Source organism: Pituophis catenifer, unplaced genomic scaffold (genome assembly GCF_029215685.1).
Source record: "Pituophis catenifer annectens isolate HBS135680 unplaced genomic scaffold, rPitCat1.0.hap2 SCAF_1, whole genome shotgun sequence".
NCBI classification, from domain to species: domain Eukaryota; kingdom Metazoa; phylum Chordata; class Lepidosauria; order Squamata; family Colubridae; genus Pituophis; species Pituophis catenifer.
In genome coordinates this window covers 22,081,201-22,106,114 of record NW_027256881.1, presented here as the reverse complement: position 1 = coordinate 22,106,114, position 24,914 = coordinate 22,081,201, and the positions used below count along the sequence as shown (strand labels likewise).

At 41.5% G+C, this 24,914-nt stretch overlaps 2 protein-coding genes across 4 annotated transcripts; one reads left to right on the top strand and one right to left on the bottom strand.

Moving 5' to 3' along the window:
• The first annotated feature begins 422 nt into the window (after window positions 1–422).
• KHK (ketohexokinase) lies at window positions 423–14,154 on the top strand. Of its 3 annotated transcripts, none has more exons than XM_070946802.1 (8): window positions 423–543; window positions 1,045–1,161; window positions 5,005–5,139; window positions 10,596–10,668; window positions 11,697–11,843; window positions 12,327–12,415; window positions 13,420–13,577; window positions 13,818–14,154. In XM_070946802.1, the coding sequence occupies exons 1-8, from the start codon at window positions 452–454 to the stop codon at window positions 13,901–13,903; spliced, it is 897 nt and encodes a 298-aa protein (XP_070802903.1). In that variant the 5' UTR covers window positions 423–451; the 3' UTR covers window positions 13,904–14,154. The 3 variants fall into 3 exon arrangements, with proteins under 3 accessions (XP_070802903.1, XP_070802913.1, XP_070802922.1); XM_070946812.1 differs by lacking the exon at window positions 5,005–5,139 and adding an exon at window positions 4,799–4,933; XM_070946821.1 differs by lacking the exon at window positions 5,005–5,139.
• A 1,603-nt stretch (window positions 14,155–15,757) lies between these two features.
• Window positions 15,758–23,773, bottom strand: CGREF1 (cell growth regulator with EF-hand domain 1). The gene is made up of 5 exons (XM_070946791.1): window positions 23,697–23,773; window positions 23,458–23,529; window positions 22,631–22,701; window positions 18,851–18,975; window positions 15,758–16,209 (listed from the first exon to the last, which is right to left on the bottom strand). Exons 1-5 carry the CDS (start codon window positions 23,771–23,773, stop codon window positions 15,844–15,846), a joined length of 711 nt encoding a protein of 236 aa, XP_070802892.1. The 3' UTR covers window positions 15,758–15,843.
• Between the last annotated feature and the right edge of the window lie 1,141 nt (window positions 23,774–24,914).

Sequence of the window (24,914 nt, the reverse complement as noted above, 5' to 3'; positions counted from 1 at the left end):
TCCTGTCCTGTCCTATCCTATCCGTTTTATAGGCAGGTACGATTCAGGCCGGCCTTACTTCCTACGCCGGGAGTTCAGGACCGAACTCAGCGTCAATGGGACGTTGAGCTCCAAAGATGAAAAGGGTACGTAGGTGGCACTGGACGGGGCTCCCGCCAGACTGGCAGCCGTACTTCCTGGGCGGCAGGGCTGGGAGGAGAAGTCCTTATGAAAAAGAGGGAAAGAACTCACTTTGAACCAAAGGGTAGGGTTGATTTGCATACCGTGGAGGGAGCCAATCGGAACCGGCCGTCATGCGCTCCTGCCAATGGCTGTGCGAGTGCCTGGAGCGAGCGGAGGCGTCCGCCGATCCTGGGGGTGAGATCAGCAGAAGAGGAAAGAGCGCTGAGCCCCGGCTGGGACCAGCGTAGAGTAGAGTGACAGGAGCCCAGGAAGACGCCCACTTGGACCCATGGAGGAGAAGCGTATTTTGTGCATCGGACTTGTGTGCCTGGATATAATCAGCGTGGTGGACAATTATCCGGAGGAGGATTCGGACACCAGGTACCGCTGCTGCTTCCCGCCCATCTCACCCCAGCAAAGGCCTAGCAATGAGAGACACGGCTGGGTGCAGACTGCGGAGGAGAAGAAAGGGGGGGGGGTGCTAGCAGCTAACCCGTTCTGGTCCGTGCCGCAGGAGAAGAGCTTTCCGCTCTGTCCAGTTCCGTATTCCAAAGCCCTGTGATAAGCAGGAACCAGCTTGCACTTGGGGGAAATTTCGAGGCTCAGATTCCCCCGGCCGGGGCTCACAACACTCGTAGCTGGCGGAACAGGTTCCTGGGGTGGGGAGGCAGAGTGGAAGTGTTGCCTTTGCGTCCCGAAGCAGCCTTTCTGTCCGTTTCGTGATCTGAGGGCTCCTTGGAAGAGACTTGCCATAAATGCAAAGCCCTGAAATGTTGCGGCTCAATTCGGTCCCTTTGCCGGAGTCCCGGATAACTTTGGGCTGCCCAAAAGGGCCTGTCAGAACGGGACGCTGAGGCTGCTGTTGGCTGTGCTTCTTTCCAGATGTTTGTCGCAGCGCTGGCAACGTGGAGGGAACGCCTCCAACACCTGTACCATTCTGGCCCTGTTGGGAGCCCCTTGTGCTTTTATGGGGTCGTTAGCTCCTGGTCATGCTGCAAAGTAAGTGCCAGCTGAATACAGACAGGGGGTTGTGACTAACATCCACCCACCCCCCCCCACCTGCACACTGAGAACCAGAAGGGGAAGGGCAGATGTGTGTGTCTCCATGAAAAACATACTTATTTTATGCACTTACAGGTATATCCCATTTTACTACACTTCCCTCCTCCCCCCTCCCCACAATTCAATCATGTCCAGAGACTGCCTAGAGAAGAACCTCCAGTTTTCTTGGCAAGTGGTTTGCCATTACCTCCTTTCTAGGGTTGAGACAAAGTGACTGGCCCAACAGTGTACAAATGTTTCTCCTTCTCAGTGTCCAATCTAAAGTGTCTTGCAGATTTTTTTTTTCTTTGTCCACTGATGTGGCTCCTTGCCTGGAATTGAGAAAGCTGTAATGGATTTGCATCATAGATGGACTCTGTTTTCACAACACGCTAAGTTTTGTGGGCTATTTTGTGGCTTAATTTTTTTAAAAAATAAACCTAGTCATTTATAGTTTAAAGTATTGTGCAGATCAAGAGAATTGGATTAATTCGGTAAACAAACTGTACATGTTGTGCAAATCTAAACTGGGCTGTTATTTGGTTGTGACAGAAAGGAGACACTGATATACTAATATGTACTCTGTTATGAAGTGACCATAAAGTTCACACAATGTCAGAGTTCATTTAACATGTTAAACCAAGATACATAAAGACTTGGGGATGGATTCACATTAAAGTTAATTACTTTAAAATCTTGCTCAGCAAGTTGTATGAATGCAATCCATTTAGCTTCTAGTTCATTGTGTTGCTGGTATAACCCTGAATATGGGTTAATTCAATGATTTCTATTATTTCAAATAAGGTTCAAATCAAGCTGCAGGGGATTCATTTCAGTGTGATGGTGGACTAGTTTTCTTCTGGCTCTAACAAAAATCTCCCTGATAAAAATCTTCCTGACTATCTCCCTGATTTTTGTCTTTATTTATTTTTGTTTTCTCATTTAACTTTGTTTCTCTTCCAAGCTGGGATGTTCCAAGCCATGTCCTTGGAATAAAAGTCTATCATGTGCTGGCGATAAGTCAGATGATCAACAAATCAGACTTGGCATGAGATTCAAACACAGATGCCAGGCATGTTTCTGCCTCTGCTTCTAAAAGAACTTATTTTCATTAATATTGTTCTATTTTTACAAAGACGCAGTGCCTCAGTGGCTAAGACGCTGAGCTTGTTAATTGAAGCAGTTCAGCGGTTTGAATCCCTAGTGCCGTGTAACGGGGTGAGCTCCTGTTACTTGTCCCAGCTTCTTCCAACCTAGCAGTTCAAAAGCACATAAAAAATGCAAGTAGAAAAATAGGGACCACCTTTGGTGGGAAGGTAACAGCGTTCCATGCGCTTTTGGTGTTTAGTTATGCCGGCCACATGACCAGGGAGACCAGGGGTGGGTTCTAAATTTTTTTACTACCGGTTCTGTGGGCGTGGCTTATTTTGTGGGCGTGGCTTTATGATCACGTGACAATTATTTAGGATTTAGCAGAGGTACTGGTCTACCAGGCTTTTAACTGCTTGCAGAGCTGTACCGATCTACCTATTTATTTTTGCAGGCACTGGTCTACTCATGTATTTTTGCAGGCACTGGTCTACCCATTTATTTTTGCAGGCACCGCTCTACTTATGTATTTTTGCAGGCATTGGTCTACCCATTTATTTTTGCAGGCACCGGTCTACCCATTTATTTTTGCAGGCACCGGTCTACTCATTTGTTTTCTTTTAACACTGATCAGCTGTAGGGCGGCCCTTTGAAGCCCTGCACAAGAGTTTAAACAGTTTTTTTTCCTCTAGCCATCAGCTGGGACTCAGGAGGCAGCAATAGATTGGGGGTGGGGCCAAATAAAAGGTAAGTGGGGGTGGGGGGGCTGGAGGCAGGGTGGGCAGAACCGGTTCGATGACGTCATATCGTCACCGCTACCGGCTCAGCAGAACCGAGCGGAACCGGGAGGAACCCACCCACCACTGACGGAGACGTCTTCGGACAGTGCTGGCTTTTCGGCTTTGAAACGGAGATGAGCACCGCACCCTAGAGTTGGGAACGACTAGCACATATGTGCGAGTGGAACCTTTACCTTATTTTTACAAAAGAATCTCTTTCCTTAAAATAATTAATTTCAACAAGGAATCTTGTGATACTTAAAGACTAATCATATTGTTATGTACAATGAATAAGTCTTACAAAATTCTTAGTTAATAATAGAGTAATCCGACATGCCTGCTCAAAGAAAGAGTAATTAGCTCTTATTCCTAAATAGGCATGCCTAAGACTACAGCAAAGAAATGCAGTATAATAGAAGTTTCTGTGAACTATATTCTACTTCATGTATAAATTATTACTTTCAATTAACCAGTCTTTCTGAGGTGTGGATAGAAAAAATAGAAACAGGGAGTAAACAATTAAGGAAAGGCAAAACGTATGGTCTGATGACTTAATTAAAGCTTAAATTACTTGCGATACAAACACAATGACCATCCAGATTGTCAGTAATTGGCAATTGCACAGAATTATTCTAGCATTGCTAAGTTAATTAACACTTGCACTGGGACAGAAACTGTTGGAAGAACAAAGATAATGGTTAATTAACTAAGTGAGGCTATCATGATTATCTTATCACTGGCACCCAGTACTAAGAAATGGCCATTATGTATGTCTATAAGTATGTGTGTGTGTGTGTTTATGTAAGTAAATAGTCACAGACTATTAATTTTATTATCACCTGACCTTATATTTTATATTACACTAAACTTTCCATGTTTGAGAGATGTGGAATTTGCAGTTGCAAATTTCATGTCTTCCCTGAGTTTCATTTTTATGGCCCTTGAAGTTGATTCCAACCATGATTACTGAAATTAATGGCACAATTTTCTACCTGTTTTTAGATAGGAAACACATGAAAACTATAATCTTACTTTTGATTATTTTATTTAAATTATTTTTGGGAGTCAGATTTTTATGGATAGTTTCGCACAACATGCTTTATCTGGGTACTGAATTAATCTTTTAGGCTCACGTAATACATTGAAACAAACTAATGACACAGATGAGGTCACCCCCACACACACTAAGCCACAAAATAACTAATCAAAGCAATCATGAAGCAAACTTGGCATATTATGTAAATGCATCTGCTAGATCCTGAAGTGAAGCAAGTTGGTGAAGATAGTCTATATTCTCAAGCTCTAAATTTATCATATTTTGCTTTCAGGAAACAGACTTTTTATGGAACTGATCTGAGGCAAATCAAGGACCATTCTATTCCCATTTTGTCTGCTTACTATAGCATAAATTCTGTCTCTTGACTCCAGAGCAGCATATGCTTCAGGGAGCAGAGCTCCAGAGTAAATGTAATGAGATTTTTTAAAATAAGTACTAAGCACTGAGGGTATCAGAGCTCTCGGCTTCCAAACTGCAGAGTTCTTTTTAGCTGCTTTCTTCAGACAGTTACCTCCCTCTGTCCTCGCAGCTTCTAGCCCACTGACAATCTTTGCCAAGTGGCCATAATGGCCCTGCTATCTTGAAGAGAAGCTTGGGAGCATCTGCCTTCTATTCCACCTGACAGAGAACCTCACCCCCAAGAAGATGCTCATGTTTTCTGCCCTCCCAGCTTCATCCGCGATGATTTCCGACGCTATGAGGTGGATCTCACCCATGTGGCTTTGCATCTGGCATGCAGCTTTCCCATTTCGACAGTGATCAGCAACTCAGCCACAGGCACCCGCACGATCCTGCACGCTGCTAGGTGCGTAGGTTGAACATTCCTCGCAGTGAAGTCTAATGTTTTCTCTCTCTCTCCTCTTCCCTGGCCCCAAGCTTCATCTTGTCTGACTTCCAACGGCGCAAAGTGGAAGTTGCCCACTTGGTCTGGCAGAGTCAGGGGGAGACACCATGTGCCTGCTGCCTCATCAATTGCCGCAACGGTTCTCGGACAGTTACTCTTTATGACACGTAAGACCTGGCCCACTTCGGCTCTGCTGCCTCCTAATTCTCCCCCCCCCCCCCGACCAATGGGTGACACAAAAGGACCCCCAGCACCCCAGTAGAGACCAAGTGGCCTTGATTACTGTGTGTGGTGGGTGAGGATTTGGCCTGCTACAGCAACTGTTTATTTCAGGAAGAGATTGCAAAGAATATAACTAGGACTATGTTTATACTAGAATAGTATAATAAAGAGACATAAACTGTTTCAACTCCTACCCTCAAAATGACGCTATAGAGCACTGCACACCAGAACAACTAGACACAAGAACAGTTTTTTTCCCCAAATGCCATCACTCTGCTAAACAAATAATTCCCTCAACACTTCAAACTATTCACTAGGTCTGCATTACTATTAATCTTCTCATCGTTCCTATCACTCATCTCCTCCCACTTATGACTGTATGACTGTAACCTTGTTGCTGGTATTCTTAAGATTTATATTGACTGCTTCCCTATGACTATCATTAAGTTTTGTACCTTATGATTCTTGATGAATGTTTTTTTTTCTTTTATGTACTCTGAGAGTATATGCACCAAGACAAATTTCTTGTGTGTCCAATCACACTTGGCCAATAAAGAATTCTGTTCTGTTCTGTTCTGTATTGTACTGTACTATACTATACTATATTATACTATACTATACTGTACTATTACCGTAAATGGTTTAATAGGCCCTTCCTAGCTTCCTATTTTAGCTGCTTGCACACACACAGTGGAGAAGCAGGTTCATAAAATTGAATTGTTTGTTTATGGTTCAAGCCTGTCTAGATTTTCATATCTTTCTTTATCTTCTAAACTGCTCTTTCTCCCCTTTCATCCAAGTTATTAATAAAATTGGTAAAGGCCTCAGGAAATAGCTGCATGGCATTCCACTTGATACTACTCTCCAAGCTGATTGAGAGCTGGTTATGAGTACTACTGGGGTGTAATTACCAGGTTAATAGTTGCGTCATCTAGCCCATATTATACCATTTTATTAATGAGAATATCATGAGGATGGAATCCTGATGGCCAGATCTATTAAGCAAATGTGAGAAATGGGGTAATTCTGTGAGAAAAGGAGATAAGGTTAATCTTGTTCATGACAAGCTCATGCTGGCTGCTATTAATTCTTGCACTCCTGCTAGGTGCTTATAGGCATGATGTTTAAAATCTGCTTGAAGATCTTGCCCAGTATAAAGAATGGGAAGTATAAAATGAAAAATATGAAAAAGGATGTTTAGCAGAGTGATGAACAAGGCTACTGATGAGAAATAGATGTGTATAAGACAAAGACTGCTCAAAAATTTGAATGAGAGTAAGATGCTGCATGGGGAAAAATAATCACAAAGAATATAGTTGAAGAGAACAAGGAACAGTTACAATGAAAAGAGACATGTTATTAAGCAATTTGTATGGAAATAATAATTGTTTTGGAAGTGCAGTAAGCAAAGAGAACTAAACAAGGACCTTCCAACAATGTGAGTGGTTATGAAATTGAAATGATAAAATGATTTGGGATGAAAATATAATTAGGAAAATTTTGAAAGTATTTTGGAGAGTTGTATGCTATAAAAGCTAGTGTCCAAGAACATATTAATGATTAAGTAGTCATTAATCCTGCAAGAATGTTGGGAAATAGTGTGTAGTTGTAGATTATTGTAACTATTTTATCTATGGAATGATTGTACAGTGATGATTGTGTTGGAAGACTATTACTGAGCCTTAAGATGGAAAGCATGCTGTTACTGTTACTCTAGCTAAAAGGAAAGATAACAAGAATGAACAATGCAAAAAGATACAAGTGTGTTAACATATTAGTAAGAATTAGGTAGAATTCTGTTAGAAAAAGTATGAGTAATATCAGGGTGCATAATTTCACAGATGCAATGCAACTTTATGGTGGACAAATGATGTGCAAACCAGATTTTCCCCCCTCAAAAGATCATTGAAAGAAGTAGGTGCCAGAAACTGAATGTACTATATGTTTCTTGTTGTAAGATACAAAGAATAGGACTTCAATATAGAATTTTGAGCAAATATGATGTTGAAAGTTGAGTACCGAGTGCAGTGAAGTGGAAATAAAATATGCATGAAAATAAATGGAATGTTTAGAAAATAGTCAATTTAAAGCAGGTCTAGAGAGGTATTGAGAATGATGTTGGTGAAAACTAGATTTACTTATCATTCCTTTTATTTTCTTAATCTCATGCCTTTAAGAGTGTTGCCTTACTATTCCTTACTTCTTTTCTAAGTTTTGTGTAATGTTGCTTACCACAATAAAGGATAGCCTGGTGGAATTGTATATATGTACAATGTTTTCTTCCTTCCTCTCTATTACTAATTATTATTTGCTAATATTAATTATTAATCTCATAATTACTTGATAGCCACATGGATATAAATTAAAAAGCACTTTGTACTTCCAAAGTGCATAAGGAATAATTATCAAGCTGGTTATCAAATATTAATAACTTGACTTTTTTGTCTAGCAAGGCTTTAACACCTACACAACATTCATGCATCACTTAACCAGATTACTGAATCAACCTATTTTCAACCCATGGATTGACACAATGCACTGTATTATAAACTAACCAAATATAGCGGATTTGTACAATATGCTAAGCCATTAAAGAATCATACTGAAGTTAGTGCTAGCCGATTCTAAATACAGTCACTTGTTTTTATTGTGTGTTTGTAAGGAGAAACTCTATTTTGCATGCAGTAAGCAGGATGCCATTGCCTGAACTTTTCTTTGCCTGATAGCTTGATTCCATTTTACAGATTGAGATTCCTGATCCTGAGAGAAATGGGTATCACCTAATAGATAGTCTGGCTGAATAACCAAGCAATCCAGAGTCACATTGGCTGACTTACCTTTTATTATAATTTTTGAAGCAATAAACATTTTGAAAAGTAAAGACTCAAGAGTATAACAATTCTTTCCCATTGCTTTCTTCTAGCATGTTTTTTTCCTGACTAGGTTATACTTATGGGTCAACTTGATACCCAAAAGAACCTGACTTGTTCTTTTAAAAACATTAAAACTACTCCCTCCTCATCAGAGAATCAACATCCAGTAAATGAATAGATTCCCCTCTCTATGTTCAGAGCAGGACCACATCCGTAATGGTTATAGCTTTGTTAAGAAATAGAATAGCCAATTCTTCATTTCTTGGACCACATAGGAATTAATACAGCTCTTGTTTCAATTTATTGGGGAAAATAAGAGTTGCTTGAGCAGGTCAAAATAGGACTTAAAATGCCTCTCCAATTCCTCCAGAGGTGCCACCCAATGGGAGAGGAATAAAAGCATCCATGCATGAGCTATTAAAATCTGATTTATTATTAATTCTTGGTAAATTGCTGATTTAGTCCAGATTGCTGCCAATCACCACTGCCAATATTAATCCTTGATTATCCTTCCCAAATATGGTTGTGTCATCTTGTGACCTTCCCCTTCCCCAAGAAGCTTTTTGGCTCACAGAGTGAGAAATTTCAAGTGTGACTCCCACCAGCTCACAGCAGGAAAGAACCTGGGCTTTTGACAACAGCAGGTGAGATGTAGGCTGGACAAATCAGTCATGAGGGGATACAAGAATCAACAACAGCATCCGTACAGGTTAGGTCTGCACAACTACAAAAATAAAATAAATTAAATAACCGAGGGTAACCTATACCAAGTTTGTCTCTTTCTATGTACTGGTCCTTATCTGACCAAATTAAGTGTGTTTTGTGTCTACAGCCAAGCTGTATATTGTGGCTATATTCTCCCTCCAGGGCCTTGCTGGCTTTTCATAAAGCCCTAAAGTCCTGGTTCTGCGTCTGGCTTGGAGAGCCAAGTGTCTGGAGCCTCTCGTCTCGACTGTATTAGGAACTGTTAATTGTGATATTTTCCTGCTGTGTATTTTAGTTTTTATATTTGTGATGGGAATTTATTTATGAAATTTATTAACCACCCATCTTACCATAGGGTAACTGGGTGTTAAATTGCTTTTCATTTAAAATTGTTTGCTACTCAGAGTCACTTGTTGAGATGGGCGGCTAGACAAATTGAATTAAAGAACAAATAAAAAATATACGCAAAAGCTTATGTGACACCCCCCACCCCTTACCTTAGCTTTTCTCAAGTGGTGGGAAGTGTGCAGCTTTCTGTCTCCCATTCATTACCAATAGAGTGTCAAGGCCTAGTTAATTATTTGGGGACATGCAGAAGGCCCAAGTTTGTCATCTTTCTGAATGTGATACTTGTGGCCTTTGATCAAAGCAGTCTCTGTGTCTCCTAGGCTAGTGGGTTAATCATTAAAACCTAATCCATTTCAGGTACAGTTAATCCATAAAAATGAGGATTGAGAATTAAATGTCATCCGTTTCCATGCTGAATATCTCCAGATGAAGCTTCTGAGTATAGCCTAGTCAGTGCTAAGATAATGTTTTCAAAGTGAGGGAACTATGAAATAAAAGGAACAAGTTGAGAATGGAGGATCAAACTCAATTCTAGTCAAGCATCCTTTTTCCGCCATAATAGCTTAAGGAAAGGAGGGACAGTCCAGGACAGTCCATAGACGCAGAACAAAGGTAGGCAGGTCAATCTCACTGTTACTGAGGACTACATGTGCAATTATTGCAGTCTTAGCAAGCAGTTGAGATTAGCCTTTTTCCTCATGTTTATTTTGTATTTTTTAACACTGTATAGACTGATGGCCACCATTGTTTTCTATGATAATGTATTTCACAGTTTATGTGTATATACTGTCTGCTTTCTTTATTCTCAGTACATTACAATTTAACCTCAAGCAATGGCTCCAAATTCAGATTGTTATCATGGAAACCAAGAAAGAGGTTGGCATATTATAGTTTATTATGGTTCAGTTAGATGCCGAGGTACAGTTCTAAAGTAAATAAATTCCATACTGATTGTACGTGATACATCTATCAAGAGATTGCTTCATGTCTTTTTGTCAAATTTAGGGAAAAAGGAATGAAGTTGTAGAGACATTCGTACGTGGGATGGCTGCCTGTGCAGCCTTTGGATGTGTAGCTCAAAGCAGCTCCAAAGTACTTTGGAATTGCTCCCAGTAGGAGGTGAAATTAACTTTAAGCTTGCAAAATCAGTTCTGCATATAACCGAACCACCATATTCAGAGGTAATACATTTATTCATTGGAAACTCGGGACAAGCAATAAGAAAACAATTCCTGTCCCCTTTGGATTGGCTAGATTATTTGGTTTGGTGCCAAAAAAAGCCAGGATGCTACACAGGATACACTTTGAGCTTAACAAGTCAATAGGTGTTTGTTTCCTGTTTTATTTAATATGTATGTATGTACCGGTATGTATTTGCTTACCGTTTCACTGATTTAAGATGGAAGAGAAATTAGTTTGTTGCATTAATTAAACTTTTGTCTTCCTCTTCCCACTTCCCATTCTCCCAATTGCAGCAATCTGCCAGATGTGACAGCTGCTGATTTTGAAAAAGTTGACCTGTCTCAATACAAGTGGATCCATTGGGAGGTAAGGCCTTGACTGGAAAGAGGGTTGATCTCAATTGTCCATGTGATAAGGTGGTGGTGGTCAGACTTACTACCCTTCAATAATATGTGGACACTCTTTCACACATAGGCAGGTGATGTTTCATGGCAGTGAATTGTCAGTAGCAATTTGAACTGTGCCCATCTCTCTTGAGGATTTGTCTATGGGTGGCTTGCTCTATTTCTGTACTTGGGTCAATCTTCCATTCTTCCCTCCTATCCCTAATTTCTATCTTCTGCATGCTATTTTTGTTTGTTTGAGTCAGTATAATGGTACCTCTGAAAGAAAACTTGAGATGTTTTAATATAAAACAAATAGTAATCTAATATAGTAAATAGTAATCACAACTAAAATCCAAATACCCAGTGAAGCCAATAACTCAATAATAAGAGCAAGGAAAAGCAGAAACTATGGCTGTGTTCATATCTACTTTTAACAAATTCAAAGGAATGATTTAATCCTAACCAAGAGTAATATACTGGACAAATGATTACACTTGATTAGGATTAGACCATATGTTTACCACATAGCATGGGTTTCCACAATGTGATGATTTATGAAATTGTTCTGTAAATTATGTGTGAACCTATCTTGTTGGTTGGTTTATGGTTCAGTGCATTGTGTGAATTCAGAAAATAGGTTAATGAGGTAACCAAGTTAAGTATTTTATGTTAACATAGCCTATAATAAAAAACTAGAAACTTGAGATGAACCTGGCAATAGGCTGAACAGTTAATGCAAAACTTTCAAAATACATACCAACTGTGCCTATTCACTGTTGAGAAAGAAAGTATTTCATACTCGCTAGTTTCTTGGATCATCAAACACACCACAGTCCACTATCCAAACCATAAGTGGCTGAGTATTTATTTTGGAAGTAGCAGGTACAAATGGCCCAACTACTATAAGTGGTGAGGCATCTAAAGTCACAAAGGCTATCAATAATTCCAGGAATAATATCAAATCCAGACATTTCAGATTGTGTCACTAATAGTAGTATTTTCTCCCAGGGTAGGAATGCTTCAGAACAGGTTAAAATGCTGCTACAGGTAGAAAAGTATAACCAAACCTGCCCACCATCTGAGCGAGTGACCACATCTGTGGAGGTGGAAAAGACCAGGCCAGAATTGTACCAGCTGTTTTGCTACGGAGATGTGGTAAGGGGTCAAAGGTAAAGGCTTGATGTAGGTGGGAACCATGGCTAGTCAAGAAAGCAAGCACAGTGATGAAGAGCAACTTGCCCATCAGTTATATTCCTCTCATAGGATAGATCTGAGAGATTTTGCCATCTCCTCCTCCTCCTGTGGCTACTGAAGATGTATTGGCATCCTCTGTTAGAATCCTTATTAAGGATTCTGAGTTCACTTTCTGAATCAATAGTACTGTTTCAGTCACTCATTTCCAGAGATTTTCTGCAGATGAGTTTTGTGTTCACACAGAGGTAAACAGCAATATTCCTGGGGGATTTCTACAGCTGTGAAGTGAAATTCTCTAAACATCTGGCCAGAATACACCCCAGTGCTCTTGAGACTCATAGTCATTTTCTTCATACATAGCACTCTGAGGCACTCTGAACATGCAGAGATACTACATTAGGCCCAGTCAAAAAGTGGTAACTTTGTGTGGTTTTCTTCTTCTAGGTCTTTGTCAGCAAAGATGTGGCCAAGACATTTGGATTCTACTCGGCTCCTGAGGCTGTGAAGGGGCTCTATGGGCGTTTGAAACCAGGGTAGGAGGGAACCAAAACATAAGGACAAATCTGGATCCTTCACCAGTTATTAGGGGTGGTGTGAAATAAGAATAGCAGACTGAAGAGAATCTCAGAGGCAAAAGTGGGAGCCGTTTAGAGGTCATATAAGAAGCCTCAAAGCTCAAATCACAAGTCATGGTTTGGAGATGATTCTCTTTTCCAGCACTTTAGAGATATTTCTTAGCAGCTAAGTTCAGACTGAAGTCACACACAGACTGTGCTAAACCATGTATAACTGGGCCTTGTTGAATAAACTGCAATAGGCTGGCTTCATACCATGCTAAGGCAGAACTGTACTGATCATGGTTGAATTGGTGCTACAAGCCGATAACCCCAAATCAGATTAAATGCTTATTGTGTGTGATAGCACAATCCAGGGTACTATCTTTTGCAGCAGCTTTAGTTAGCAATCCGATATCAGAAGCACAATTCTTTTAATACTTTATTGATTGAATTTATATCACACCTTCCTATCTAGTGTTTCCTTAAGCTCTATCCTCTTTCTTTCTGTTTAGGCCAAAGGCTGAGTTGCACAGACTTCCCTTTTGAGAGCTAAAAGGAAAGCCCAGACAGGTTCAGCTTCTTGCCCGGGAACATTATTGGAATGGGTGGATAATCAACAGAGTCAGCCTCCCCAGTTATATGGCAAAGTCTCTAGCAGTAACTTACACTCCTTCAGATTTGCTATTGAGGTCCCAAATAACTGGAACAGAGAATGTTCTGTATGGAAGTTAATAGGGAGGGAAGATTCTATTAGTGCTATCCAGTGCTTTGGATTCAGCCCCGTCAAAATACTATGGAGCAAACGGGTGAAAATGTACTACCTTTCTGCAACACCTGGAAGCATCTTTACTTTTTCCTGGTTTGGAATATTGCATACAAGGAATACATTCAAGCATTTGCCTGCTTGTGTAGTAATTTGGATTTATTCATTTGATGAATCCAAAGCACTACATAGGTTAGTTTCTGTATTCCATTTCTAGAGCCACCTTGATCTGTGCTTGGGCTGAATATGGAGCTGACGCAATGGGACCAGATGGGCTGCTGGTGCATTCAGATGCATTCTCCCCTGAAACTGTTGTGGACACTCTGGGGGCTGGAGACACATTCAACGCTGCTGTGATCCTGGCTCTAAGCAAGGGTAAGTTCGGGGTGCTTCTCATTTTCCTGTAGCTATAGCATGAATGGCAGAACTCTTTGCAATTGCTTCTGTACAAATACTTTTAAGCTGAACAACAAACCACTACCGAATAGTATCAAGAAGCAGATCTGAACGGCGAGGAAACTCCTGACCGTCATCCTTCCATCTCCTGTATTTTAAAGAACAGCAATTATGCCCGTCTGCCCTAAAGCTAAACTGATCTCTCATTTTCTGTGGCAGGAAAAACACTTCCTGCAGCATTAACCTATGGATGCCAGGTGGCAGGCCGGAAGTGTGGGGTTCACGGGTACGATGGGATCGTGTGAGCAACATGATGAAAGCTGTACCTGCTGTATTTCACTGGACCATGGACTAATACTGTATTTCTCATGGTAGTGTTCTATTTGCTAGTGGCACTGGCACTGCTCCTCTGGCATCTCCTGCAGGTGGGAAGACATGTCAAGTTGCCTGCCACACATTCCAAATGTAGTCTGGCTGAGCTGGCTCAGATGCTCCTGTCTCTTGCCAGGAGGAAGCAAGGTTTCGCTGTATAACCATTAGAAGATAAATAAAATACTTGAAGCTGCTGATTGCTCCTGGTTGATTACACAAGGAATTTCAGTCAAGGTTTGTGTGTGTGTGTGTGTGTGTGTGCGTGTGCACGCACACACATACACAGCTGGGCTTCGAAGGAAAGGAATTGGCTGTGCCTCAGCCAGCCAGATCCAGGAGTGCCAGAAGGAATGAGAGAAGACATGGAATTAAGATGCTGCTAATGCACTTGTTGCTATTTGATACACCAAAGCTGGGAACGATTTAAAAGATCTTAACAGAGAAAAGGAGAATGCTAATCCATGCCACCCAACAACAGCCAAAACACCCCTCCCCACAACTGAGCCTACTTCTCTTCCTGCTGAAGATATGTGAGGGAGAACACAGTACAAACAGGTAGTTGCCCAGTTGATTATTCTGATGGGACAGTCCTTGAAGTTTTCCTCTTTGCCACATACTATGATTATCAGAGTGATAGGTTGCTCCCGGTTCGGTCCGGTTCTATAGAACCGGTAGTAAAACCAGTGGGAGGCTCGGCCCACCCGCCACGACATCATCATGGGTGATCTGCACATGCGCAGAAGCTTCTGTGCATGTGCAGAAGCCTGTGCGAGCGAGCGAAGGGAGCACACACACTCCCATTGCAAACCAGTAGTAAAAGTAAGTAGAACCCACCCCTGGATTATCAGCTCACCTAACCCTGAAAGGGAAGTTCTTCCTTGCCTCTCTAAGCCGCTAAGATTCCTCTTCCTATATGGTCCAGAAACATATTCAGTTTGAAGATGATTTATTGGTAGATTTGAAAAAGCAGAAGTGTAGTAGAAGCATACGCATCTCTGGCTGTTTCCTTAGGATTTGGACCAGGAGGCTGGGTGAGTTGTGCTGTTGTTGATGTGTTCTCTTTCGTGATTGGAATTTACCAGTTTAAACTTGGAAATCATGGGTTGTGGTTTTCGTTTTAATTTCAGAGTCACTGTTATGAGATGGGGAGTTTAATTTAAATGCCATGGCAAAAGACATATGTGATGCCTTCTGCAGTGTTGGGTAGGCTTTTCTCTGCTGAGAGAGTGATCAGAATTTCATTCAGAATCTGAAATGCACAGATAAATCCTTGGCCAGACTGGGAAATTATAGTTCTCTCCTGTCTCTGTGCAGCAGTTTCTTACTTGAGGAAGGCAGAGCAAAAGACCCTAAATAGACCCTCTAGAATCGGAAACCTGCTCTGTGAAGAGAGAAACTGTTCAGGAAGACAACCTGCTGAGACAGGCTTTTCAGTTTATAGAGAAATCTTTCCTACCTATGTAGCCTCACCTCCTGGAAAGGCTGCGTGGTCCTGGGTACTGGGGGAGGGAGGGAGGGAAGAAGTTTCCATGTCACTCTGAATGGTGTACTCAGGTGCACTGAGGAGAAAGTGGAGCCATTGTGTTAGGAGAAGTTTTTAGTGACTTCTGTTTCTCAAGTTTTAGATTTGGAGTAGGTATCCCTTGAAAGCTGGAAAAGGGATCTCTTTAGATAACAGAGTGCAGAGCTGATTGAACAGGGAGTCCTATTCTGTTTTGCTTTGGTAAAGAGAAGACTTGGAAACCCAGAACAGATTGCACAGAAGAAAATGTTTGGAAAGCGGTGATTATCTGCATTCCATTTCTGAAATTGACCTGGAGGCTTCCAGTTCTCATTTCTTGGCTAATCACCTAAAGTCTGTACAGGGTGTATTTCAATCTCCTGGAGCAGAAGGCATCTCTTTCCCTTGTTGATCTGGATCTCCTGCGGTTTCCTGGCCGAGCTCTTCCCCATGCTTCTCCAGGCTCCACAACTGGTCACCCATCATGTCTTGTTCCTGAACTTCTGGTGCAGGTGGGGAGTCTCCATTGCTTTGTTGGTCGGAGGGACTTGGGAAGCCAATGGCTGGCTCATTTGGCTTAGGAAGTGCCCACAGGATTGGACCATCTTCTTCACTGACAGCAGTAAGGAAGTTTGGTTTCTCTCCCTGCCGGGGAGGAAGAAACAACTCTGAAGGCTCCAATAGACCATCCCAGTTGAAGTCCTGAGTCTCCAAGATACTGTCCACCATTGGCACTACCTGAAAGGAGAATAGCAGAAGGAATCAAGAAAGCTTTCCAATTATCAATATAAACTTAAGATAAGGAACAATGTAACTGACATCTTCCATAGACAAAAGAAAGATAAAAAAACTGAGCTGGATCAGGCCAAGTTTACTTTAGCTTCCTTTTCCTACCGTGGCCAACAAGATACTTTTAGAATAGAAACAGGTGTACACTATTTGCAGTGTCAGGGTTCCTATGGATGCCCTAATTAAATCATGAGTCTCGAGCCAAGCTTTAAAAGAAATCCAATTGTTTATTAGGAGCTACATGTCGGCACGTTCATGTGGCACATTCCCAAGTGAAGCCAGCTCTGACCCTACATAATTTACGCTCCAATATGACCCTGTTTCTCCCCTCCCCCCAGGGTGTGTCATTAATCACATTCACCAACGGAGCAATTTCCCGGGTTGTAGAGGTCACTCCCCTCTCTGCTGTATGTAACCCTGGGATACAGCCTTGAGAGAGATAAGCGTGGAATGTGCATCTGTCTTTGGCTGCTGTGCCATTTCGCTGGTTTCCCATCCCCCCTGGCCTATGGCAACTCAAGAGCAGGCCAGGGATGCTTTGCGAGTTGACATGCAGCTTATTATGTACTGAAAGAGAGCTAGTTTGGTGTAGTGGTTAAAGCATCAAGCTGGAAATCTGATTTCTGGGTGACCTTGGGCCCGTGATTTTCACTCAGCCCTAGGAAAGAAGGAACTTCTGAAAAATCTTGCCAAGAAAACTACTGGGACTTGCCCAAGCAATCTCTGAGAATGGACACACACAAAAATCTACTGAATACAGGGATTCAGATAAGGTTCAATTAGACAAAGAGTGAGAACAGCTAGAGGCAACTCTTGTGTTACTCAAGAGTTGGTAAAAATATGGGGATTTCTGGTGAGGATCCATGATGAACTAGTCATCCCAATAGAAGTGGATGGCATTGCAGCAGGGATTGGTTACCAAGCAACAAATTCTGGCCAGTGAAGTCTCTTTGGATAAAGGAGAGATTATAAGATTGCCTATCTGTAATCCAGATAGCTGCTCCTCGTAAGTAGAATGTAGGAACTGACATATTATGGTTGACTTATGACTTGAGTGGTTGAGTTAAGGGATTTCAATCAAGCTCACAGCTGTAATATAGCCTATGTGGACACAAAGTCCATTAAGTCTTATTTCTATAATAATGTTTGGAAATTACTTAACTACTTTTCAGCTATTAGGAACCAATAGTTTGGCATGTTTTATAGCACCAGGTGAGTTTCCTTCAATCCTTCACAAAAGTTTTAAATACAAGCTTTAAAAAATGTGGAATAAACAGCAAAGGGGTGATTAGAACATTAATTTTGGAAAAATCACAAATGGACTAAGAGTTCAGATAGTTTTGATACAAGATTTTAAAATTAATTATAACAAACCTTTTTATGGGAAAATGCTGTTATTTTGAATTCTAAATAACCCTTGATAGGATGGGACTTTGAAGGCTGGACACTACAGAGGGACCCAGAAAGAACTAAAGATTATAATTAAAGGAGAAGAACATTTACATTTGATGAACTAATTTAGAATAGAGCAATACTTTGACACAAGACATACTGAGGGACACTGGTGAATAATGGATCCAAAAGTTACTTTTAAGAATGTCTACCATTGTAGACTTAAAGATGTTATTTAAGAGGAAGAAATTTTATCAGACAATTATGAGACTGATTTGTAAGTGGATTTGAAGATGAGAGGCTACAAAAATGATATGGAAAAAGATGCTGCACTAGAAATGCAGATGACACCAGCTGATACCTTAATGATTAAAAAGAATAAACAGATAACATAACCAAAAGTATGACTTGACTAACTTTGCTATATTAGGTTTACTAGAAACCTATTATAGTTTTGTAAGAAGTGACAAAGCAAAATAATAAGAAATCAAGTTCTATGAGACTATTTGAAGGCATTAAAGATGGTGATTGTTAAAAGTAAAAGGAAGGAACATACAGTTGATTTATTTGATCAAAGTAAAAAATAGATAATCAAATAATAACTCTGGTAGGACTTCTTGGATGTTTGTGGACCGGGAATGAATGATGAGGCTTTAAGGATTTGTTTATAGGTAAGAGATCAATATCGGAAGATACCATTTATTGTATCTTAAGAGAAGATGATAACTTACTAAAATTGTTTATACTTGTTATGATGAAGGGGGGAAATCATTTGTCCATACAGTATATTTTTTTATTGTTCTCTTCTATATCCTTATAGTTTTAATTTTGTTTTTATTTTGTTTCTCCTTCTTTACATTTTCTTTTTTTTTTTAGTTTGCATTAGTTTTTATCTTTAATTGTAGTTTAATAAAAATTATTACTAAAAAAAAGAGTTGGCAAAGGTGCCAATCAGGGGTGGGTTCTACTTACCTTTACTACTGGTTTGCAATGGGTTCGCATGCGCATGCATATTTTGCTCTCTCACATGCTTTGCTTCTGCGCATGCGCAGATCACCGATGACAACATCCGGGGCGATGGGCGGGGCCTCCCGCCAGTTTTACTACTGGTTCTTGCGAACCAGTCCGAACTGGGGGCAACCCACCACTGGTGCCAACCTTACCAGAGACTGAGGACTGAGGAATAAAATGTGCCTACCATGTCTGGTGCAGGCTGTCCTTTTGCCTGTTGGGACACCAATTCACTCAACAGTCTCATGAATTCCAGACCATCCAAGTGCCCACTTTTGTCATAGTCATGAAGAGCAAAGAGAAGTAAGAGTGCTAGAAAGAATCAGAATGGAGAAGTAATGCATAGTGAACCAAAAAACAGCAGAGACCAACACTGTTCCTAGTGGAAGCTACTGATGGGAGCTATTCTCCATTGTATCGGGGTGCAGGATGTGGAACAATGGATTTAAGATAAAGCATAGCAGATGTCAATCTTTGCAGCAGACCAGACTAGAAAACTAGCGCTACTTTTATTAAAGGCTTATAGTACAGGTAGTCCTTGACTTACAACTTTTTGTTTAGGGACCAGTCAAAGTTGCAAAGGCACTGAAAAAAGTGACTCACAACCAGTTCTTGGCAACTGGCATGTATTTACGATGGTTGCGGTACCCTCTCATAGAGAGGGGCTCCTCCGGGTGCCGTCGACCAAACAGTGTCGACTGGCGGCACCCAGGGGGAGGGCCTTCTCTGTGGGGGCACCTACTATCTGGAATGAGCTCCCCCCGGAGATACGTAGGATCCCGGACCTGCGCATTTTCCGCCATGCTCTAAAGAGCTTTCTATTTCAGCAAGCCGGCCTGGCCTGACCTTTCCCCCCTTTTAATTTTTAATTTTTTAATTTAAATTGAAATTTTAAAATTGTTCTAAATTTTTGGGATGTTTTAAATTGTCTTGGGCTCAAAAATTTAATTTGGTTTTAATTCTGCTCTTAACTTTTTTATCTATGTGTTTTATTTAGTGCCTGTTCACCGCCCTGAGTCCTTCGGGAGTAGGGCGGTATACAAATTTGATCAAATAAATAAATAAATAAAATAAAATCATGGGATCATATGATTGTCTTTTGTGGTCTTCCCAGCCAGCTTCCAACAACAAAGTCAATGGGAAGAAGTGGATTCATTTATTGACTGCATGTTTCACTTAACAATTGCAGTGATTTACTTAACAGTAGCAAAAAGGTTATAAAATTGGGCACAACTCAACAACTGCCTTACTTAGCAATGGAAATTCTGCTCCCAATTGTGGCCATAAGTCAAGGACTACCTGTAACACAATCTTGCAAGCCTGAAAGTGTCCCTCCCACCCTGCCATTATTTATAAGATAACTAAGAAGGGTTAATTCTGAGATGTTTTCTCAGATTACATTTCTTCTTTGGACTCAGATTCTTTTATCTGTCGGTTGTCTTGGTTGTGGCTCTTCCCACTGTTCCTCAAGGATATTCTCACAGCCTATTACAGCAGACTCCCAATGAATGTCAGCAAGAGCTTCTTAATACTGTAATAAGAGCATCTGACAGTAGTTCCAATTCAGTAGAGATGTGAGGGGATTCTTCTGTGAGATTGGACAGTCATCTGATAAGAATGCTTTCATTTGGATTCCTGCATGGAGCAAGGGGTTTTGATTCTAGGACCTCAGAGACACTTCCAACTCAATGATTCTATGAATGCTGATGGTTTTTCCTAAACAATATTCCCACCAAACCCCACTTTCCTTGATCACTAGGAGGCGGAGTGGCTAAGGAATCTAGTTTTCTCTCCCACAGTGCAATCCCAGATTCTCTTGAGTAGTTTGAAGACCATTCTTATTTTGAGGAGTTTAGCAACATGCTTTGATTTCTCCTTCATATTAAAAAAAAATCTAGAAGTGCAGAGTTCATTCTGAGCCAAGCTGGTTGTTTTTCACTCTTGTTTGCTGAATCAAAGAGAGAATCTTCACATAGCTGCAAACCTGTGAAAATCTCAGAATTTCAGTTCCCGTCCCAGTCATATGCCACTCAGCCAAGGTCAGGTCTTGCAGTTTCATGATCACAGCAGAGCCATGAAATCATGATGCCAGGTACTAAAAAAAACCTTGGGGTTGTTGTTATTCATTGGGAGCTTCTGCAAGAACCTAGCATTGGGTACCGTGGAAACTGGCAGCCCTCATGCTATCTCTGCTGTTGTTATGAAGGAGCTCCTGCTAAGTTTTTTTTTTTAAATATCAAATGTATTTACTGCCCATCTCATGGTTCAGTTTGTAAGAGATCTGGGTTTCATCTTCCTTGGTATGTATGCTTTTTATATTATGCCTTTAAATCTGTTGCTTGAGCTAATGAAGCTTAAAATCCCTTTATTTACTGATGTCCTTATTGTCTCTGGATCCTAAAATGAGCTTGGCTCATTTCCTGTTGATATCTGCTAGGGCTTTAAAAAAAATAAAAGATGAAGTTCACTACATTTTCAGGTTCTTATACTCCATCTATGAGGTTTAAAAGCCTTTTCTGATGCCAAGCGAAGTTGGGCTTGCTGGTTCGTGAGTGGGAATTTATGCCTGGAAATATTCCATGCCTGTCTGTCTATTGCTTAATTGGCATAACAGGAGCAAGACAGGCTGTAAACATCACAAGCATCAATTTCCAAATTTAGCATAACAGAATGAATCTATCCTGAAAGGCAGCATTTATATCCGTATCAGCACCAACAACAGAAGCAAACCTATAACCCGTTACAAGAACATTTCATTTTGTCCATGTCCAGTAACATCTCTGATTGCTGGAGAGGAAACTGTGTACCTCTGCATAAGGTTTGCTGAATTCCAGTGATCCTGGGCACTCTCTGCCACAGAAAATCTGTGCCTAGAATAATTTGTTTCATGTCTAACATTTATTAGCCACTGATACATTTCCAAAGAGAGCTAAAGGTTAAGGTAAAGGTTCCCCTTGCACATATGTGCTAGTCGTTCCCGACTCTAGGGGGTGGTGCTCATCTCCGTTTCAAAGCCGAAGAGCCAGCACTATCCGAAGACATCTCTGTGGTCTATCTGGAAGAACAAGCGTAGGAAAGGGAGTTCTAAAAACCCTGAACTGTCTCCAGTACTCTGCAAATCATGTAAAGGAGACCCCAAAAACAAAACTGGATTGTTTTTCTTCTGTCTTGAGGAGAACAGAGGAAAGGGAAAACATCCAGCACAACCTCAGCCATCTAACTGTATGGGGCAAGCTGGAGATTTATGTTAGGCTCCAATTTTACTACATAATAATAGTCTTTGCATGAGTGAGTTCAGATTGACCACAAGATTAAAAAGTGAAAGCAAAATACCCGTTATCAGAGATGGCCACGTTGAATCAGATAAAATCTCAAACTATTGCATAAGAAACCACCACCTTTTATTTCTCTGTCAGGGCCAGGCTTGCTGTGATCAAAAAGGTATTTTTTAGAGGGAAATGGGTGATTGATAATCCTTTGCATTTTAATGAAACTTGAGGGGTTAACTTCAAAGAAGGTGGAAAAATAACTACTGACTCAAAAAAAGCTCTGCCTTTGAGCAGAATAATTTTAAGGAGACAAATTGATAAGAGAAGCTGCACCTTTTCTGCAGCCAAGCTGTCTGATTTCAAAAGATGTTTTCTCTTTAGTGAAAGATATCCAGGCACCTTATGTAAGGTGTTTGTTTTGCTTTCTTTATTTGCTCTGACAATGTTTCTCTCAATCTGTAAAATTAGCTGTTGTGGACTCAAAACTTGTGTTGTTTTTGTTATGTGGTGTTGTTGTTTTCTCAGATAATCTTGTATATTTGTCTGTTGGAACACCTTTTCCAACTTCAAAAGGGAACTCTTGCATTGTTAGCATTGGAACCCTTACTTTTAAATGTGTGCTTAAAATTATTCTCGTTTCCTAGAGCGAGGAGCTATCAGTTGCCCTCTCAACATGCATTACGTAGTAAAGTTCTTACCCTGTTCCCTTGTCATGGTAGCAGCATCCCCATTCAACTGCCCAATGTTCTCCAGATAGTCTTGGAGCACCCTAGAACAGACCAAGCCATCAAACATTATGTTGCCATGATGGAACAAACCACAACACAGAAACATTGATCGACTTGCAGGACAAGATAGCAACCATTGCAACAGAGAATAATGTAGCTCTCGGAATCAGTGAGTGGGAAGATGGGCAGTCAAAATCATTAGGGCCTCCAATCCTTTCTTTTTTTTGGACACCTGCCCAGGCTCAATGGTGCAGAGAGGACACTCTTCAAATAGTCAGATAAGTTTTTAATCCCCAAGTTCAGCCAACATACTAAATCCTAAATCTGAAGGAACAAAATGCAGTTGCTGTGTTCATACCCCATGCTATGCTCAAATAAATAAATAAATGATGTGTTCCTAATACCTAAGATAATAGTTGAGGCCCTACAACTTGCAAAACTATAAGTTCCCAAGCTCCCATTTTGGCCTAGGCTAGTAAGTAGTTTAAATCCAGCTAGTATATGCCTGATTGATTATGAACATTAACATGTTGGTAGGCCAAGGCCAAGGCAAAGGCAAACCAGATCTAAAAGGTCTCCAAGTTCAGTTGGAATACACAAATTACTTGAATATGCTGATGGAATCTTTTTTAGAGAGAAAATGGAAATGGAATGTCCTGGGATGGAAAGGGAAAGGGACAGAAAGACAATCAACCAACCATCTTCCATATTTTGGACCTCTTGGATATCAGTCTGTCTTATGTAGCAAAAGGGCTGAATTTTGGGAGAGACACACCTGTTGGATGACATGTACTTACTTTAGAGAAACTTGGCTTGGGTGCAGAGGATTCAGGATAGGTTGATCCATGGAATCGTGGAGGATCTCAGGCCTAGAAGACATAAAAAGAGTGGGGCAGGTATAAAGATGGCTAATCACCTCTGCTGAATGGGAAATGGATTGCAGACCCATTTTCAGCTCTGAAGGCTCCTTTAGGAGACAGTTTCCTATCCACCTCTGTGTTCACAGAAACCCTCATCCCTTACAACTAGGTGGTACCTGCCACTGCTGTTCTTTGGTGCTGCCCATCTGGCCGGCACAATGAAGAGCCAAACTGCTAGAAATAGCCCCTTCATTCTGGTCCTGGTGGGCAGGGATGAGACACTTCAGTTCACGTTCTGCAGGACACTGGAGGTAGCAATATCTCTCTGGAATGGAGACCGCTCCCTGCAATGACAGAGATGTCTATGGCACCCCGTGAACACTATGGTATCCTGTTGCACACTGTGGGCTAGCAAAATCAAAGTTTCCAGCCACACAAGACAGACAGTATCATGACCCGTCCATCTGGAAGAAAAGCAGGTCTGGTCCGATTTGCCACCAAGTGCAGCTATGCTGCCTGTAAGAACAGTCAGCCCATAATTCACATCCTTAGTACCTTTTACTAACCTGAATCAAGCAGGGAAGCAATATTTCATTCTTCCTTCCCACACATTATTCTACATTCCAGGTCAGCTTTCATGCTGCTCCCACACATTACCTGTCAGAAGACGGGGTGCAGCTGTACCACAGATTCTAGCATGCCCTTTACCACATTAGCTGCAGCTAAGGGGAAATACATTTTCCCAGGATGTTCTCTTCCGTTATTCACTGCAAACAGAAAACTAACCCGCTACTAGAGAGACAGATTGCAGAAGAGCCGGTCATTTACTCCATTAATTTCTCTACATTTTGCTTTAAAGTAGATAGAAATGGTTAAAAAGCATGTCTGACCTGCAGGTGGACGTGGCACAATCTTCCCTATCTTTTCCCTCTGCTAGTACTCCAGCTGCAGGGAACGCAGCCAGCGAGGGGGGGAAAAAAAACCTAGCGCCCAACAGCTCTTGCCTCCACTCCTGCCCTCAAGGACTTCAGGCCGGAGAGTCCGGTGATGCCATATATCCTCCCTCCCCTCGTCCGTTGCACACCCATTCTGCAGGGCAGCCCTCACCCTCTGCGGGTCAGGGCGTGGCACAGCAGCAGGGAGCAACGCCGTTGAGCATGGATCTCTTCCTCCAGTAACCAAATCCTCCAGGCAGCGCGGATCCGCGTGTGGGGTTTGGGTGAGGTGAAGGGGGTGGGGGGCCGTAGAAAGAGGCCTTCTCTTTCTTCTCCTGGCGCAGTCGCTTGGCACCGCCGGTTGGTGCCCATCGGCCGCAGTCTCGGGGCCACGTGGCGGAAAGGCGGGTGCTGGCTGACACGTTCATTCCCGCCTCTCTCCCCCTTCCGAGTATCTAG